This window comes from Berkeleyomyces rouxiae (genome assembly GCF_048999995.1).
Source record: "Berkeleyomyces rouxiae strain 22BRR77 chromosome Unknown BrBRR77_ptg000004l, whole genome shotgun sequence".
NCBI lineage: Eukaryota > Fungi > Ascomycota > Sordariomycetes > Microascales > Ceratocystidaceae > Berkeleyomyces > Berkeleyomyces rouxiae.
Genome location: NW_027396494.1, coordinates 1,165,528 through 1,180,498, shown reverse-complemented (window position 1 = coordinate 1,180,498; position 14,971 = coordinate 1,165,528). Strand labels below are relative to the sequence as shown.

General features: G+C 54.7%; 7 protein-coding genes across 7 annotated transcripts; 4 read left to right on the top strand and 3 right to left on the bottom strand.

The window, feature by feature from the left end:
- Window positions 1–1,285: 1,285 nt before the first annotated feature.
- Window positions 1,286–2,716, top strand: BROUX77_004550 (uncharacterized protein; the record flags this gene model as incomplete). The annotated part of the gene is made up of 5 exons (XM_073749325.1): window positions 1,286–1,334; window positions 1,498–1,520; window positions 1,649–1,722; window positions 1,778–1,921; window positions 1,999–2,716. The coding sequence occupies 5 exons, from the start codon at window positions 1,286–1,288 to the stop codon at window positions 2,714–2,716; spliced, it is 1,008 nt and encodes a 335-aa protein (XP_073605007.1).
- A 188-nt stretch (window positions 2,717–2,904) lies between these two features.
- Window positions 2,905–4,419, bottom strand: BROUX77_004549 (uncharacterized protein; the record flags this gene model as incomplete). The annotated part of the gene is made up of 2 exons (XM_073749324.1): window positions 2,905–4,164; window positions 4,234–4,419. 2 exons carry the CDS (start codon window positions 4,417–4,419, stop codon window positions 2,905–2,907), a joined length of 1,446 nt encoding a protein of 481 aa, XP_073605006.1.
- A 390-nt stretch (window positions 4,420–4,809) lies between these two features.
- On the bottom strand, window positions 4,810–6,233 carry BROUX77_004548 (uncharacterized protein; the record flags this gene model as incomplete). Its single annotated transcript, XM_073749323.1, has 3 exons — window positions 4,810–5,336; window positions 5,400–6,043; window positions 6,106–6,233. 3 exons carry the CDS (start codon window positions 6,231–6,233, stop codon window positions 4,810–4,812), a joined length of 1,299 nt encoding a protein of 432 aa, XP_073605005.1.
- Window positions 6,234–8,398: 2,165 nt separating this feature from the next.
- BROUX77_004547 (uncharacterized protein) lies at window positions 8,399–8,785 on the top strand (the record flags this gene model as incomplete). The annotated part of the gene is made up of 1 exon (XM_073749321.1): window positions 8,399–8,785. The coding sequence occupies one exon, from the start codon at window positions 8,399–8,401 to the stop codon at window positions 8,783–8,785; it is 387 nt and encodes a 128-aa protein (XP_073605004.1).
- Window positions 8,786–8,920: 135 nt separating this feature from the next.
- BROUX77_004546 (uncharacterized protein) lies at window positions 8,921–10,793 on the bottom strand (the record flags this gene model as incomplete). The annotated part of the gene is made up of 3 exons (XM_073749320.1): window positions 8,921–10,472; window positions 10,541–10,640; window positions 10,730–10,793. 3 exons carry the CDS (start codon window positions 10,791–10,793, stop codon window positions 8,921–8,923), a joined length of 1,716 nt encoding a protein of 571 aa, XP_073605003.1.
- Window positions 10,794–11,165: 372 nt separating this feature from the next.
- Window positions 11,166–11,750, top strand: BROUX77_004545 (uncharacterized protein; the record flags this gene model as incomplete). Its single annotated transcript, XM_073749319.1, has 1 exon — window positions 11,166–11,750. One exon carries the CDS (start codon window positions 11,166–11,168, stop codon window positions 11,748–11,750), a length of 585 nt encoding a protein of 194 aa, XP_073605002.1.
- A 436-nt stretch (window positions 11,751–12,186) lies between these two features.
- On the top strand, window positions 12,187–14,722 carry BROUX77_004544 (uncharacterized protein; the record flags this gene model as incomplete). The annotated part of the gene is made up of 5 exons (XM_073749318.1): window positions 12,187–12,962; window positions 13,020–13,075; window positions 13,142–13,409; window positions 13,465–14,045; window positions 14,109–14,722. The coding sequence occupies 5 exons, from the start codon at window positions 12,187–12,189 to the stop codon at window positions 14,720–14,722; spliced, it is 2,295 nt and encodes a 764-aa protein (XP_073605001.1).
- Between the last annotated feature and the right edge of the window lie 249 nt (window positions 14,723–14,971).

The following is a 14,971-nucleotide window of genomic DNA, read 5'->3' as shown; positions in this document are numbered from 1 at the left end:
TCTACTTGGCGCCCAGAGCGGGAAGATAAGCGTTTCCAAGATCTGATTGGTTGGTGGACTTGCCGTTGTGTACCCTGGGAAACAGGTTTGAGGTTGTACAGAACAGTTGACCAAGTAAGATACGGTTGTCAAGTTCCAAGTCTCATGTCATTTTTTCTGGCTGCAAGAAAAATTGAGCCGCAAATCAACGATGGTGCGATTCCTGGCTCTATTGTCCCCAAGCTGTCGTGTTCTGTCATGTTGGAAAATATGATAGCGCCGGCGTATTTTTAGGGGCCACTTCGTAGCCTTCTCGGCGCTGTAGGAATAGTTGGCAATTCATGGTTGCTTTTTGTACTCTTACATCGGGATCAGATTTACTAGTTGTAGGTTTGCGCTCTTTTTAGTGAACCTTCGAAGCGTGGCCCTGGACATTTGAGATAGGACCTAGAGCGGTAGTCAAAGCCCAGAGGTAGAAGAGAGCGGTGAGAACAAGGGCGAATGGTCAACAACAATATTGCTCAACGCGGGAAGAAGGAGGACTTGGGGTTTTATAACTCATTGTTCTGTTGCAATGGGCAGGACTACAGTAGTATTGAGACTTATCTCAAAGGGTTGTAGGTCATGAAGTGTTGGTACTTGGATACTTGTAGACTGGTAAAAGGCCCAGAGCCCTGTTCTTATCTCTCTTCCTTTCTCCAACCCACGCGCTAGCCCGAGACAGCATCTCGGCGCATGGGGGCTCTTCATTCTTCCGGTCTCCCGGGTCCAACTCGCGTGATGCTAGCTGCGACATCGCGGGGGGGTTGTCCTTTTCTCTTGCCGACGTTATTTCAGCGTCTTCCTATTGGTCAGATCCCCACCCCACCTGTAACCCTTGCTGGCAGTCTCCGGTTCGGAAGGGACAGCTGCCAAAAGTTAGGGGGCCCCTCGGTCAATGGTGGGTTGGGATAGCGTTGCATTAGCGTCTGAGACCGCTGACACTCAGGGCAGCCTGCGCCCGAGAGTCACTAAAAGACACCTGTAACACAGCCTATAGCCACTCTATGGCGCCTGTAGGGCTGCAGTTGGCCCGCCGCCGTTGTCTGCCGCAACAACGAACCAGCCAGAACCACTTATCATGACAAATTTGGCAGGTGATGATAATTTCTGCTGGATTCATTTTTCTTTCTCCCCCGTCCATCACGCCACTTTTCTGTTCTTCCTTCTCCCGTTTTCTGCCGTTGGTGTCGTCGTCTTTTCTCTCTCTTTCTCTCTCTACCCCGCTGCCGTCTTCGAACCTGCTCCCCGTCCACGCCCGCCCACCATGTCCGGAACCGATAAGCCGCTTCCTTTTGTCTACCAGTTCGGAGCTGGTGAGTCTCACATGTTCTTTCCCGTCTTATGCTCTTTGCTCTCACTCCTGGTCCGCCGGCTTCATGCGACTGCGCCGTCTGACGCTTATCGTCGTGCCGGCTTATGCGTCAGCCCCGGGCGCCTCTCCCAGACCGTTTCTCTGACTTGTTCCGTGCTCCGCAGGTGCCATTGCTGGCGTTTCCGAGGTTTGTCAAGATGCCGCGTGTGTGCCACGCTGTTGTGATGCAAAACTAACCATGCACGAATTGGTTCCAAGTAGATCCTGGTGATGTAAGTCCTACTCTGCCGCCCCTTGCGCTGCTGCATGTCCTAGCCACAGGGCTCCCCAGACCATCCAGCTAACGCAGACCTCTACAGGTACCCTCTTGATGTCATCAAGACGCGCATGTGAGTCCGCCATTCCCGACGTCATTTCGCGCCTCGGGCCGCATCCAATACTCAGCCCGGCCCCGGCCCCGACCCCGGCGCTGTCCGATCCGAGTCTAATACAACGGGCGCCCAGCCAGCTCCAGACTGCCACCGCCACGGGCGAGGAGGCCTACAATGGCATGTTCGACTGCCTGAAGAAGATTGTCAGAAATGAGGGGTACGTCCACGTTCTCAACCCTGATCCCAGAGTTCCACTCTCCCGGCTAACTGAAAGGAAACATCCTCTCTATATAGTGCCTCCCGTCTGTACCGCGGAATCACGGCCCCCATTCTCATGGAGGCCCCCAAGCGTGCCACCAAGTTCGCCGCCAACGACGAGTGGGGCAAGGTCTACCGCAACCTATTCGGCATGACCACCATGACCCAGCCTCTGTCCATCCTGACGGGAGCCACGGCTGGAGCCACCGAGTCCTTTGTGGTTGTACCCTTTGAGCTGGTCAAGATCCGCCTGCAGGACAAGGCATCAGCCGGCAAGTACAGCGGCATGCTGGACGTGATCAAAAAGACCATCCGCAATGAGGGCGTGCTCGCCATGTACAACGGCCTGGAGAGCACGCTGTGGCGCCACATTGTGTGGAACGCCGGCTATTTTGGCTGCATCTTCCAGGTGCGCCAGATGCTGCCCAAGGCCGAGACTAAGGGCGGCCAGATCACCAACGACCTGATATCGGGTGCTATCGGTGGCACCGTCGGTACCGTTCTCAACACCCCCATGGACGTCGTCAAGTCCCGCATCCAGAACACCATCAAGGTGCCCGGCGTGACGCCCAAGTACAACTGGGCTTGGCCTGGCCTGTTTACCATTGCCCGCGAGGAGGGCTTCGGCGCTCTGTACAAGGGCTTCCTGCCCAAGGTGCTGCGTCTGGGCCCTGGTGGTGGTATTCTGCTGGTGGTTTTCACCGGTGTCATGGACTTCTTCCGTACCGTTCACTACGGCCCTGGCGCCCATTAAAGAGTGCGAGGAGCAAATAGTGTATAGCAAAAAAAAGAGTGACGACAGAAACAAAGAAACACGGCGAATGGCATGCAGGTTCGACGGGATGGTTATCATATAGACGTCTAATTATTTCCTTTTCACAACATGTGATGAATGTATGCTGCTTCAGAGTCTCTATTTCAACATGGTAAATATGTACCGGTCTAGTCGTCAAACGTAATCTTCTTTGCCGCCGGTGCACCATTAATCTTAATCTTTTGCTTTTGCTCCTGGGCCTTTTTGCGCGCCTCCCAACTTGGATGCAGCGCGCCCGTGCCGCCATTCCCGTTCTCAATCTTCTTTGGCTTATCCGACTTGGCCTCGGTTTTTGTAAACGGATCGACGCCCTTTTTCCACGGTTTGCCGCCGTCAAAGACGGCGCCGCGCTTTGCATCCCACGACGCGTCCTTGCCGCTCTGCTTCTTGGCGTCCGCCTGCCGGTGCTTGGCCTTGTCGCCAAAGCGCTTTTCCCAGATGGCCTGGCGCTGGCGCTGGCCCAGGCGGTTCTTGCGCGCCGGCGCAATGTCTAGATCCGACGCCTCGGACTCAGAGCCGCTGACGTAGCCGCCCATCAGCGACGGCAAAAAGGTCGAGTCGGCGGTGGACTTTGCGCCCTTGGCCTTGGCCTTGGCTTGGGACTTGAGCGTGGCTTTGGAGCGCAGCGTATTGTCTTCTGATTCCGACTCGGATTCCGACGAGCCCTCGGGGGACAAGGACACGGAGATGTCGCGTACGCGAATGGTTTTGGCTGAGGCCTTGCGGGAAGCAGCAGAGTGGGCTTTCCTGGGACTATCAGACTCGTCAGAGCTGTCGGAGCCACCAAGAAGGGCGTCCATCTTGGAGATGGCTGCCTCTTGTGCATCCGAGTCTATATCACCCTCCCCCTGGACATCTTCGTCCTCGTTGCTTTCTTCGCCGCTCTCGTCATCACTAAAGCCACTGAACTCTTCCAGGTCCTCCCCTTCCTCATCGTCATCATCACCACTAATGGCGTCCATATTGATTCCTTCCAGCAGCTTCCTCCGCATCTCGTCGCGCTGTTCTTTGGCGCTCAGCTTCCTGTTTTCGACCGGGCTCTCTGCAGCCTTTGGTGCAGTTTCCAGTTGGCCCGTTGGCGCCTTCTCCGTGTCGTCGGCCTGGGCAAAGTCGGCCTTTCTACTGCGTGATCGTTTCTTCTCGGGCTGCTGCACATCAAGCACCATGCACACCTCTTCCAGCGTGCTGTCGACGACCTGGCGCACGTTTGGCCGACTGAACAGGCTGCTGGTGACGGTGTGCAGGGCGGCTTTCTGGTCGGCGGTAATGTCCGGTTTGGGCACGCCGCGGCGGACAAATTCCGGCAGCTCGGGGTGTTGCGCGATAGTCGGGATGCGGTTGAGCACCGAGTATAGGTGTGCTGTGGCGGTTTGGTCTAGGTCGAGGGACTAGATGCGGGACAACATGTTAGCAAGGAGGCCATGACATTGGAACAACGTAGATGCCCAAGGACGTACCTTGAGGGTGGTCACCTCCATCTCCAGCCGTTGCTTCTTCTCGGGCGTGACGCCAGGCTCGCGCAGCCGCTTCGCAAGACGCTGCCGCTCGAAGCCCTTAGCGGTCTTGATGGCCTTGAAGAAGCCCTGGCGGGCTTTGGAGAGGGCAGCCTCGATGGTGAGCGTTTCTCTCTTGCGCTTGACCATGATTGCTGGCGTGTGGAAAATGTAGGAAGTGAAAATGCAAGAAAAGAATACTTCAGCCGCAGCGCTGTATTTTTTTTTTCGTGTGCTGTGGTGGGCGTTTTGGGCTGTGACGTCGGAAGACTCTCAAGGCCAAAAATTTGACGACCAACTTTTTTTTTTCTTGAAGCTTCATTTTGCTGGGGCGTCTATACCAGTGCAAGAGGTTGCGCCGCACTGTGTTGTCCTGGGGAGGGCCCACCAAATATGCACAGTTCGCACACGGTAGCCATAAACAAGAGCTGGAGGCATGTGATGGTATTAAGGAGCGCCTATAACTAGTTGTGCATACATAGATACTTGCACTATATAGCAAATCAATATCTCTCAAAACGACTCTAAAAGTACACCTTTTCAGTCAAGATCAACCTCCTCCAACGCCCTGGAAATGAACTCTTCGGCTTGATAGCTAGAGTCCTCCGTCTGGCTCGCCGCTGCCTCGCTGGCATCCTCGGGCGGCGTGTCCACACCGCCTACGTGGCCCGAGACGCCACGGCGCTTGAGCATGCACGACTCGATGGCCATGCCGGGCCCAAAGGCACAGGCTACCATGTACTCCTTGGGCTTACCGTCGGGTGCATAGGCGTCCATGTCCTTGTATGTCATCTTCTCAAGCACGCTGAATATCGTGGCGGAGCTCGAGTTGCCATGGTTGGTGTACACGTGGTAGCTGGCCCTCATCATCTCGGGCTTGATGTCCAACGCCCGCTCGACACCTGTGAGAATCGAGGAGCCCCCTGGGTGCACGGCCCAGTCAAAGTCTTGCGGCTTCGACTTGCACGCTGGCAGTTTGTCGATGCTAGCAACGAGATTCTTGAAAGTCTCGGGCATGGCTTGAGCAGCCTCTTTAGGGACGTTTGGTCGTAAAATCACCTTCCAGCCTATACCAGTGTCAGTTGATGACTTTTTCTTAAAGAACAAGCATTCTTAACGGCAAGACTTACCCATGGGATCTGCATCAAACCCGAGGCAGTCCTCAGTGTCAGGAATGACATGGTACTGCCATCCAAGCAAATCATAAATTGGCATAGATGTCTTTTCTGTGTGCCCTATGCCATTACTCAACACCAGCGCCGAGCCACAATCGGAGAAGAGCACCGGGGCAATGCGCATCTCCTGTGTTTCGTGCAGACTATCCAGTTCGCTTCTTACCAGGCTTGTGCTTATCTCGAGAGCGACGCAGAGTACCCTCGCAGGCTTTCCCCGGGCTGTGTGTCCAAGGGCCAAATTAGCACCGGTTCTCAAGGCCGCCAGGCCGCCGCTACATCCCACACCGTGCAGTAAGACGCGCTCGGCGGGATGCTTGATTCCAAGCTGTTTGGCCAAGAAATGGTCGAAGCCTGGGTTTGCGCTGTCTGTGCAGGTTGTGGCCACAATGTGTGTAACTTCACTGACATCAACTCCAGCCTGCTCTAGAGCACCTCTACACGCATCGACAGCCAAGGGCACTCCGAATTCCATAAAGGCCTCGTGCAACTGAGCAATGGAGGGCGGCTTCTCCATGTTCACGAGAGGATGGTCTGGTGTGCCAATTGAGGAGCGCGTGTCAACGCCAGTATAATTGTTGATAGTCAACAGCTTCTTCATGCTATACACGCCGCGATTAGTAAGTCAAGCAGGAAAATTTCAGTCGTCGTGGGCTCGGCTTACGCGGGTGAGTCGGGATAGAAGCGCTTCGCAATGATATCCAAAGCCTTGGGCTCTAGTTTGTAGGGCGGGTATGCCGCCTTGATGCCCAGGATGGACAGGTCCATGTCTCCGAATGTGTCTATAACCATGGCGACGTGATAGTGGTGGTGGCTACGACGTAACTGTGTGGCCTAGCGGTAAGATGAGCGACGGATAACTGTGACGGAGCTGCGGTCGGAGTGAAGGAACTCGATGAGTGAAGGTAAGACGTCACGTCTCTAGGGTTACCGATGAAACCGAACCCGGAGAAAAGAAGGCCCAATAAGTTTGCAGGCAATAGATACAAGACCACGACCAAGAATGGGCTGTAGGTCAGGCGAGACAGTTTTTGTATAGGATGAAGCACTTGAATCCTGAACAACGGTGAGATCACCCACAACAACGTGCACGTGCTATCGGCGAACAGTAGAGTACTATTGAGCCTTGACCAAGACGTGCAGTCGGGAGGTAGATTATGTAATCGACGTCGTCTAGCTACCAGCCACCTTGGAAACAAAACCATATATTAGAAAATCCGGGCACTATAACGTCGGTGGTGCGAGATTGTCCGGCAAGCGTCACCAAAGTAACGGTCTGGGGAGAGGCTCTGGCCATGGCTCGATAGAGGCTCGCTCACAACAGGGAACAGAAGGGCACCAGATTTGTGCAAGTAGTAGATACACCTGCAGTGGTCATAGGGCAGACTTTCCCAGGATTAAGCCACGCTGCAGACATCTTGGACTTACCGAAGCAAAAAAAGAAAATCTCTGTTGTGTGACTTGGCACAGTGGCAGCCGAGGCTTGGACGCAGATCGGCAACCGGAACTTTAAGTATACGGCAAACAAGCGCCTTAAGCTTATGTCTAGCTCCATGTATGCATGTATACGAGTATGCTGGTAGTTTTTACCCCGGCTCCGACGCTTACAAAGAAATCATTCATGCAGGGATTTCACCGAAGCCTTCAAGGCTGTCTGGCTGTCTACATGTGCCCAGAAAAGTAGAACTATCTAGTTAGTGATTTGTCTATTTAGTCGTGTACCTGGTCTAGAGGCCATCTAGATAAGCCTATCTATTCGCTGGGGAGAATCGCAACTAATCTTGATAGCCAAAGTTGAGTTGTGTGGCCAATCTGAGACTGTCATCCTGTGTGACTTGACTCTTGTTACGGTTCCTGAATTTAGGCTAATTGACGCACTTGTTACTGGGGCACCGGTGTTTCTTCGGGTAAATTTTTGGAGTGTTCTTATATAATGGCTATTTTCGTGCTCGTCAGCATCACCAGTAGCCTTCATAGCTCAGTTGGCAGAGCGCGACACTAGTAATGTCGAGGTCAGCGGTTCAAATCCGCTTGAAGGCATATTGAGAGTTCCTTTTTGTACTTTGGTCAGCCCTCTCTTAACCCTAAGAAGCCCTAATATAAATGCAGTTTTCATGCGTCTTTTTCGCAACTTTAGTACATTCATTGTCTTAACTATATGGGACATTGAGACCTAACAGAAGTAGAAACAACCTCTAACGCCCTTATAATAAGTAGCAGACGTAAGTCAAACGCCTTACCATTGGGCCACGCGGCCTTCTCTTGCTTGTTGAAGGAAACTCCAATGTCGTGATACAAGTACGCAATTAATGTACCCTAACCCTAGCATGTAATTGCGTACTTGTATCACGACATTAAAGTTTCCTTCAGCAAGCAATAGAAGGCCGCGTGGCCCAATGGCAAGGCGTTTGACTACGAAATTTTCCAGTGGAATCAAAAGATTGTGGGTTCGAATCCCATCGTGGTCAGCTTCACTTTTTGCCGTTTTTATCATTTAGCAGTTGGTCGGAACTATCAAGAGTTTTTTTTTTTCCCAGGACCGCTTTTGCGAGTCACGGCCGTGTGCGGTTTTGAGCGGGCTGGCTGGCTTCTGAATTTTTTTTTCCAGCTTGGCTTTGTGCGACAAGACTGCCCCACTATTGTGCGAGCAATCCACTCTTCCCCCCCGGTCTGCATCTGGTCACAAACAAGCAAACATAGAGCATCAAAGGATCAAACACTGGCCAGGCACTTATCTTGCGCTGGCCGGCTGGCTTGCTTGGGCATTCCTTGTTTTGGGGAAACATTTATTTCCCCTCCTACGTGCTCAGCTCCCTTCTTTTCTCTTCTAGCCGCGGCTACTTTGAGTCTTAGTTGACTATATCTAATCTAGGGGCCCCTCTATGTGCCTCTTCCTCTCTCTCTCTCTTTGCGCCTCCCAGCAACCACCACACTCCACCCAGATCCCGGCTGCCACCATGTTACTCCCACCCACGACACCATTCATTCTGCACATCATCGTCGAGACGCTGGCCGGCTTCAGCTTCACGCTGGCGCCGCGCGTGCAGCTGCCCGACGCCGAGCCGCCGGGCCAGCTGATTGTGCAGTCGTACGGCGGCACGCTGCTGTCGACGGTGCTGGTGTCGCTGATCTTTGTCATGCGCCCCGACGGGCTCGACGACACGGCTAAAATGGTCGCGGCCGCTTTTGCCTTTGGCCACATCTGGCCGTGTAACCGCGCCGTCGCGCGCATCCGCCGCGGCGATGCGCTTGGCGGCGTTTTTGGCGGGCCGCTGGTACATCTTGGCGTTCACTTGCTCATGGTGGGGCTCTTTGCTCATGCTGCTGCTGCTGATGGCCGCTAAGGGGTCCTTGTCGCCGATGCGGTGCCTCAGTGGTGATGTGATCGTAATTCCAATAACCTGTCGCAGTGGTATATACATGTCTACAGCATCAACTCCTCTAGCTCTTCTCACTGCACTTCCACTACCCCCTCCCTTTTAGCTCCGGAAGAGCTTGAGACCCTCCTCTTCAGCATCCATGCTTTCATCATCATCCTCGGCATCGCTCCGCTCGTCTTCCTCATCCAACGCTACCTGCTGGCCCAGCAATGTGGTAAACAGTCTGTCGATAGCTTCCTCCTCCCACTGGCGCCGGTCTTCAGGCGCCATAAAACTTTGCAGCTTCTCATGCACTGTAAACTTGAGCTTGCGACCACGGCTAGCCTTGCGATCTACAACCTTGCGCGTCTTGGCCTCCTTCATCGCTGCCCAGCGGACTGTGGCAACGGCGGCACCAGCCGACTGGTCGTTCTCCGTCGTGCGCTGCTCGACCAGTTCCTTGAGCAGCAGTTGGTAAAAGTCGGCGTCGTCATAGATATGCGCGTCCTCGACAATCTTCTTTGTCGCGTGGGCCGGCGCACACGACCGCACAGTCTGTGTCCGCTTAATCAGCCGCGACGGCTCCGACAGCTGCTCGTCCAGCACCATGCAGATGGAGTTGTTGGTACTCTTGAGCCGGTCGCGGCTTGTGGCTGCAGACGGCCCGACCCGCCGCGACCACTTATCCAGCGTCACGCGGCGGTACTTGAGCGACTCGGCCTCGTCCTCTTGCATATAGCCCCAGATACTTTCCGTAGCAGTTGACAAATCAATTTGGTGCTTGCGTTTTTGTGATCCCTTAAAAGCAGAGGTTGTAAAGTCTGCGCGGATGTTGTCTAGAGTGTTCCAGAGCTGAAGGGCAGCCTCTTCAGCGGCGTCCTCAGCAGACGGCTCAGCTTTCGTATCCTTGTCGGCTATGGGGAGCGTGTTTGCAGAGACTAGGGCTTTTTGTAGGCGGATGCGGAAGTTGAGAAGGCCGTCGAATAGCTTGCGTTGGTCACGGACAGCCATACCCTTGAGTGCTTCCTGCTTAGCCGCGGCTGAGAGGGACGAGAGATGATCGTCGGCGTTGAAGTTCCGGTTCGTTGTTTCATCTTCTTTGTCTTCGTCTTCATCGCTATCGTCGTCTTCATCCTCGTTGTCTTCGTTGTCTTCGTCACTCTCGTCGTCCTCATCCTCATCCTCTTCGCTGTTAGCCTCATCAGACTCATCAGACCGTCCATCATCAATGACAACATTGGCGCCGCCTTCCTCCTCATCGTCGTCTTCGTCTTCACTGCTGCTTCCACTCTGCTTTTCCTGGGCATCCTGGAAGTCATCCTCGTCCTCGCCGCTTGAGCCGGACATGAAGTCGACAGCCTTGGGCCTGTTTTTGCGCGTCTTTGCTAGATTTGGCTTGGAGCTTCCGCGGAAGGTAAACTTTTCCGTAAACTCCTCGTCGGACTCGACAAAAGCACCGTCACTGTCTATCAGCTCGTCTTCGGTTATCCGAGCCTGGTCTTTGGCCAGGTCTGCTGTGTCCGGGTCGTCGAATTCTTCCTCGTCATCGTCGTCGTCGCTATCCTTCTCAGGCATGTCGTCATCGGCTTCCTCGAGCGCTTTACGCGATACTCGGGCACCGCGGTAGTTGGGACCTAGGGCCATGCTCTCATTCTTGCGGAGTTTGCTCTTGCTATGAGCTGTTAGTACTGCGCATATTCTTCCTCACATTTTCGTCCCCTTCTCAAGACAGCCACATACCCGACCTGGACATAGTGCTCAGTGCTGAGGTCTTCATCCTCGCTATCTTCATCTACATCTTCGTCCTCAGTGGGAACGTTGTCGGCTTCGGGGTCGTAATCTATTTGGCAGTAGAGAACTCATGATTAGCAGACATCCTAGAAACAAAAACAACCAACTTTGCCCATCAAGCGCATTAGCAAAACATACCATTTTTTGGCTTCTCCTCCAGCTGGGCAAACTGCCGCGCTCTTCCTTTCAACTTGGCGCCCATGATGAATGGTATTTCTGGCAGACTTTTTGTGGTCGGGTTGTAAACAAAAAAAAAGAAAAAAAAAAAGGGTCGCTCACGAGATCACCACTGCCAAAGATTCGTGTTGTCGCAAAATTTCGAGATTCTCGACAATGGCGATCGGGCTGCTTGTTGATATTTTTTAAGTGGGGTTGAAGATAAGAGTTCCTTATCGTAATCCTATCCACACCCTATGTTAAGCCTCTCTAGAACCCTGTTCAACCCTTATGTCTCTCGTAACATCATTAGTGCTCCTCCTGCCCAACATGCAAGTATTCGGCTCATGAACTTTTCACAAAAGAAATGTTTCGTGGGATCATAAACATACTCTCTTTCTTCTTATTATTTTTCACAATGTCAGCAAAGGCGAAGAACTGGCCCCCGCACATCACCTACATATCCGCACCCAAATACTCGCCGCGGCTGAGCAAGGAGCAAATCAAGGCGCTTGCAATCTGCCCCGAAGGCATCATCAAAGTGCCCGACGAAATCTGCCGACTGCCCAGCTCACAAGCCAAGATTGTGCCAATCGCCAACGTCACGCACCCGGCCTGCGGCCAAGCCGGGCTCTTTGCGACCAAGAGCCTCAAGCCCGGCACGCCCATCCTGCTGTACCTGGGCATCGTGCACCCGCCAGACGCATCACATGAGGCGTCCGACTACGACTTGTGGCTCGACCACGAGCTTGAGATTTCCGTCGACGCTGCAACGATGGGCAATGAGGCGCGCTTCATAAACGACTATCGCGGCGTCAAGGACCGCCCAAACGCCGAGTTCCGCGAGGTCTGGAGCGTGCGTCATCGGCAGCGCTGCATGGCCGTGTTTGTGCTGGATGAAGGCAAGAGCCGCACGCGCACGGCGGGTATCATTAAAGGCGAGGAGATTCTAGTGAGTTACGGAAAAGGTTTTTGGCAGAAAAGACAACAAGAGCAAAATTGAAGAGAGTTGATGTTGAGTTGGAAGATGCAGGCCTGGTTACATAAGCAAAAGTAAGCTTGTAATATCTTAGGGTTACTGTTAACCCAATGTGCCGTACATTAGCCAACCAGCCTCCGCCTTGCAAAACCGCCGCAAAATTAGTTGTTCCATTCCGGAGCATCTCTCATCGTTCTCCCGCAGCGATGCGACTTACAGCAAAAACATCGCTTGACTGAAGAAGCTTCAAGGCACGCCAAAACGCTCCTCTTTTCTCTGTGAAGCCGGCAGCTGTACTCCCGCAGTTTAACTCGCAGAAATCAATCTGCAAGCCGACAAAACGCGTCTTCAGGGCACTTCACATCATCGGCTGATTGTTTTCGCAAGAGACTCCGGTGAACGCACACCCTAACCCTAACCAGAAAGCTAACACCCTCGCACCCTCAGAGCAACTCCAGCCATGACAGACGGCGGTTCACAGGCAACCGCGCAGACGGGCACGAGTACACCGGCGGCAGATGATGCGGCAGTTCGTGGGTCTCCATCGTTTGCGGTAACGCACACTCCAATTCACACGCAATTGCAGTCACAAGTACCGACTTCCATTGCCCCGGAAGCGCCTATGCATAGCAGCAGCCACATTCTTACCGGACTCCCAGCAAAGCCCCGGCCCGATGGTGCTATTGATCTCCCTGTCTCAGGGGACACCCCGCCGCAGCCGCCGCAGCCGCCTCAGAGCCTCTCACGCCTCGGCAACCAGCTACCGCCGTCTTCGGGGCCGGTAGACGCCACGCCTCCGGTCTTTGCTTCCCATCCCCATCAGCACCCCATCACAAATCTACAACTTGCGGCGCAGCTTGGTTCAGGGATGACAACTGAATCGGTTATGCAGGAGGTCCCCGGCAACCACGCGCTTGCGGCGCAGGCAGCGCCAGCTCTACGAGGGATCCAGCCCCAGAACGGCGGGGGAGCGCCGGCGCAGGGTCATTACGGTTTGGTAGCGGCAGCGGAGATGGTGGCTGGCCGACCGAGGGTGCCGGAGATGCAGTATGCGCAGAACATTGAGGGCGGGCGGAAGCGGGCCAAGGCATCGCGCGCTTGCGACGAGTGTCGGCGCAAAAAGGCAAAGTGCGATGCGCAGTTCAACGCGGGGAACTTGCCGTGCACCAACTGCCGGAGGACAAATGTAGTTTGTCTGTTTAGTCGGATGCCACAGAAGCGAGGCCCGAATAAAGGGTGTGTATGCAAATCTGTAGCGGAGGAAGGACGCTGGCTGACCGAGTGTTGGAACAGGTATATCCGAGAACTGGCTGAGCGCATCAGCGGCTTGGAGGACAAACTTACAATGGGTGAGTAGGAAGCATAAGCTTTTTGCGTAACTTCAAGGCGCAGACTAACCTGTCGTGCAACGGTAGAACGCAACCTGAAACGGCCCTATGAAAATATCAACAACCAGGAAGATCTTTCTGTCGGCCCTGGACAGGACAACACTTGGGTCGAAGGCCGCTCTCTACTAGAGCCCTCCGGCCCAGAAAGAATTGGATTATTGCCAGCAACAGGGGACCAAACCATAGCACCTGCATCAGATTCAGCATCTCCGCCTGTACTCGATGACACGCCCAGTAACACGGGGCCCATTATCTGCCCATCGACTCTGACTATTGACGACGCCATTTTCAATAGGTGAGTATCAAGCCTTTCCGTCCTTCATGCTGCCTCCCTACTGACTTAACTCCAGCTATCTTGGCACTATCTACGGCTTCCTACCGTTTCTTCCCAATGCGCGTGCAGATTTGGATGTCCAGCTGGAGCAGTGCCCCGCGATGTTGCGAGAGGCCTTCACAGAGGCCCTGTTTGCGGCGGTTAGCTCATTCTCCGGATCGGAGCAGGCGCTCTCGGGAGACCTCACGCAGGCGAATCTGAAGCTGGTGCTGTGGCAGATGTCCGAGGCTATCGACGCCCAGAATAGATCCAAGATATTAGCGTCGGTTGAGACACTCGTGTACCTGCAGACTCTTTTGTTGCTTGCAATCGAAGCTGACAACAGGCCAACAGGAGAGCGCGGCGTGACCAAGGCAGAGATTTTGGGAAGAGCCGTCTCTACGGCCCTTGCGGCAAGGATATACCAATACGATGCAGAAACAGACGATGCTACGGATTCCAGCACAGTCATGCGTCTACGCATCTGGTGGTGCTTGGTAGTCATGGACCGCTGGCACTCTGTCGGCTTCGGCACGCAGTCGCTCGTCCGCGACGAATACCGATCTGCACCCAACACACTCAAGCCCATACTCCCGGAGTCACTATACTATCTCACCCGTAAGTTTTCCGTTCCGCTGCACCCCACCGCAACCGCCTAACTAACTCCACCCGCTCACCCAGGCCTCAATCCGTTCCTCAGCCTCGCCTCCACCATCATATCATCCATGGTGGCGCCGTCACTCACCAGCGGCGCTCCACAGCCCGCCGACATTGCGCTCGGCAGCACCGCGATGCCGTGGGCCGAGCGCTTCCGCGAAGACCTGCCAGTCGCGCTCAGCTTAGAAAGCCATCCGAGCCTGCACATGGTCTACTGGCACGCGCGATTGCTCGCGCATCTGTTTGACTTTAGCACGACGCCCGAGGCGCTTGTCTGGCCGTGTCGTGAGCTCGTCGCTCTACTAACACCGTCGGGCACAGCGCCGCCGCCGCCAGGCGCCACGCCACTGACGCACCATGCCCTTGTCCTGACTGGCCTCGTGCTGCAGCGGCTTGCGCGTGGTACCGGGCCGGTGCGCGACGAGGCGGGGCGGCTGCTGGGGGAGCTAGCAGCGGGACCAGCGCCGGCGGCGTTGTGGGCGGCGGATCTTGTGCGCGCTGCTGCGGCGCAGCAGGGCGGTGACGCAGAGGCGGAGACGGTGGGCGTGGCGTATGTGAATCTGGCATTTGATCCGAGAGCAATACTGCGCTTGGGGTACGTGGCTTTTGCGCGTTTAGAGCATCCTCCCCCACTATGAGGCGGTGAGGCGTCGGGGCGTTGAGGCAGGACAAAAACGCACCCGCTGTTTGCTGGCTGTTCTGCAGTTTCTTTGACATAATCAGCCGGCTATAGCACGCGCGTGTTAAGGCGCAGGGGAGGAAGAAGCAGCTGTTCGACAAGGCAGCCCAGACACGGTTGGATTCGATGCAGCAAATAGTCAGGCCACATGGTAAGTGGGGGAGAAAGGAAGCCGTCACTATGTATGGGCAGTTGGTCAACTATAGCT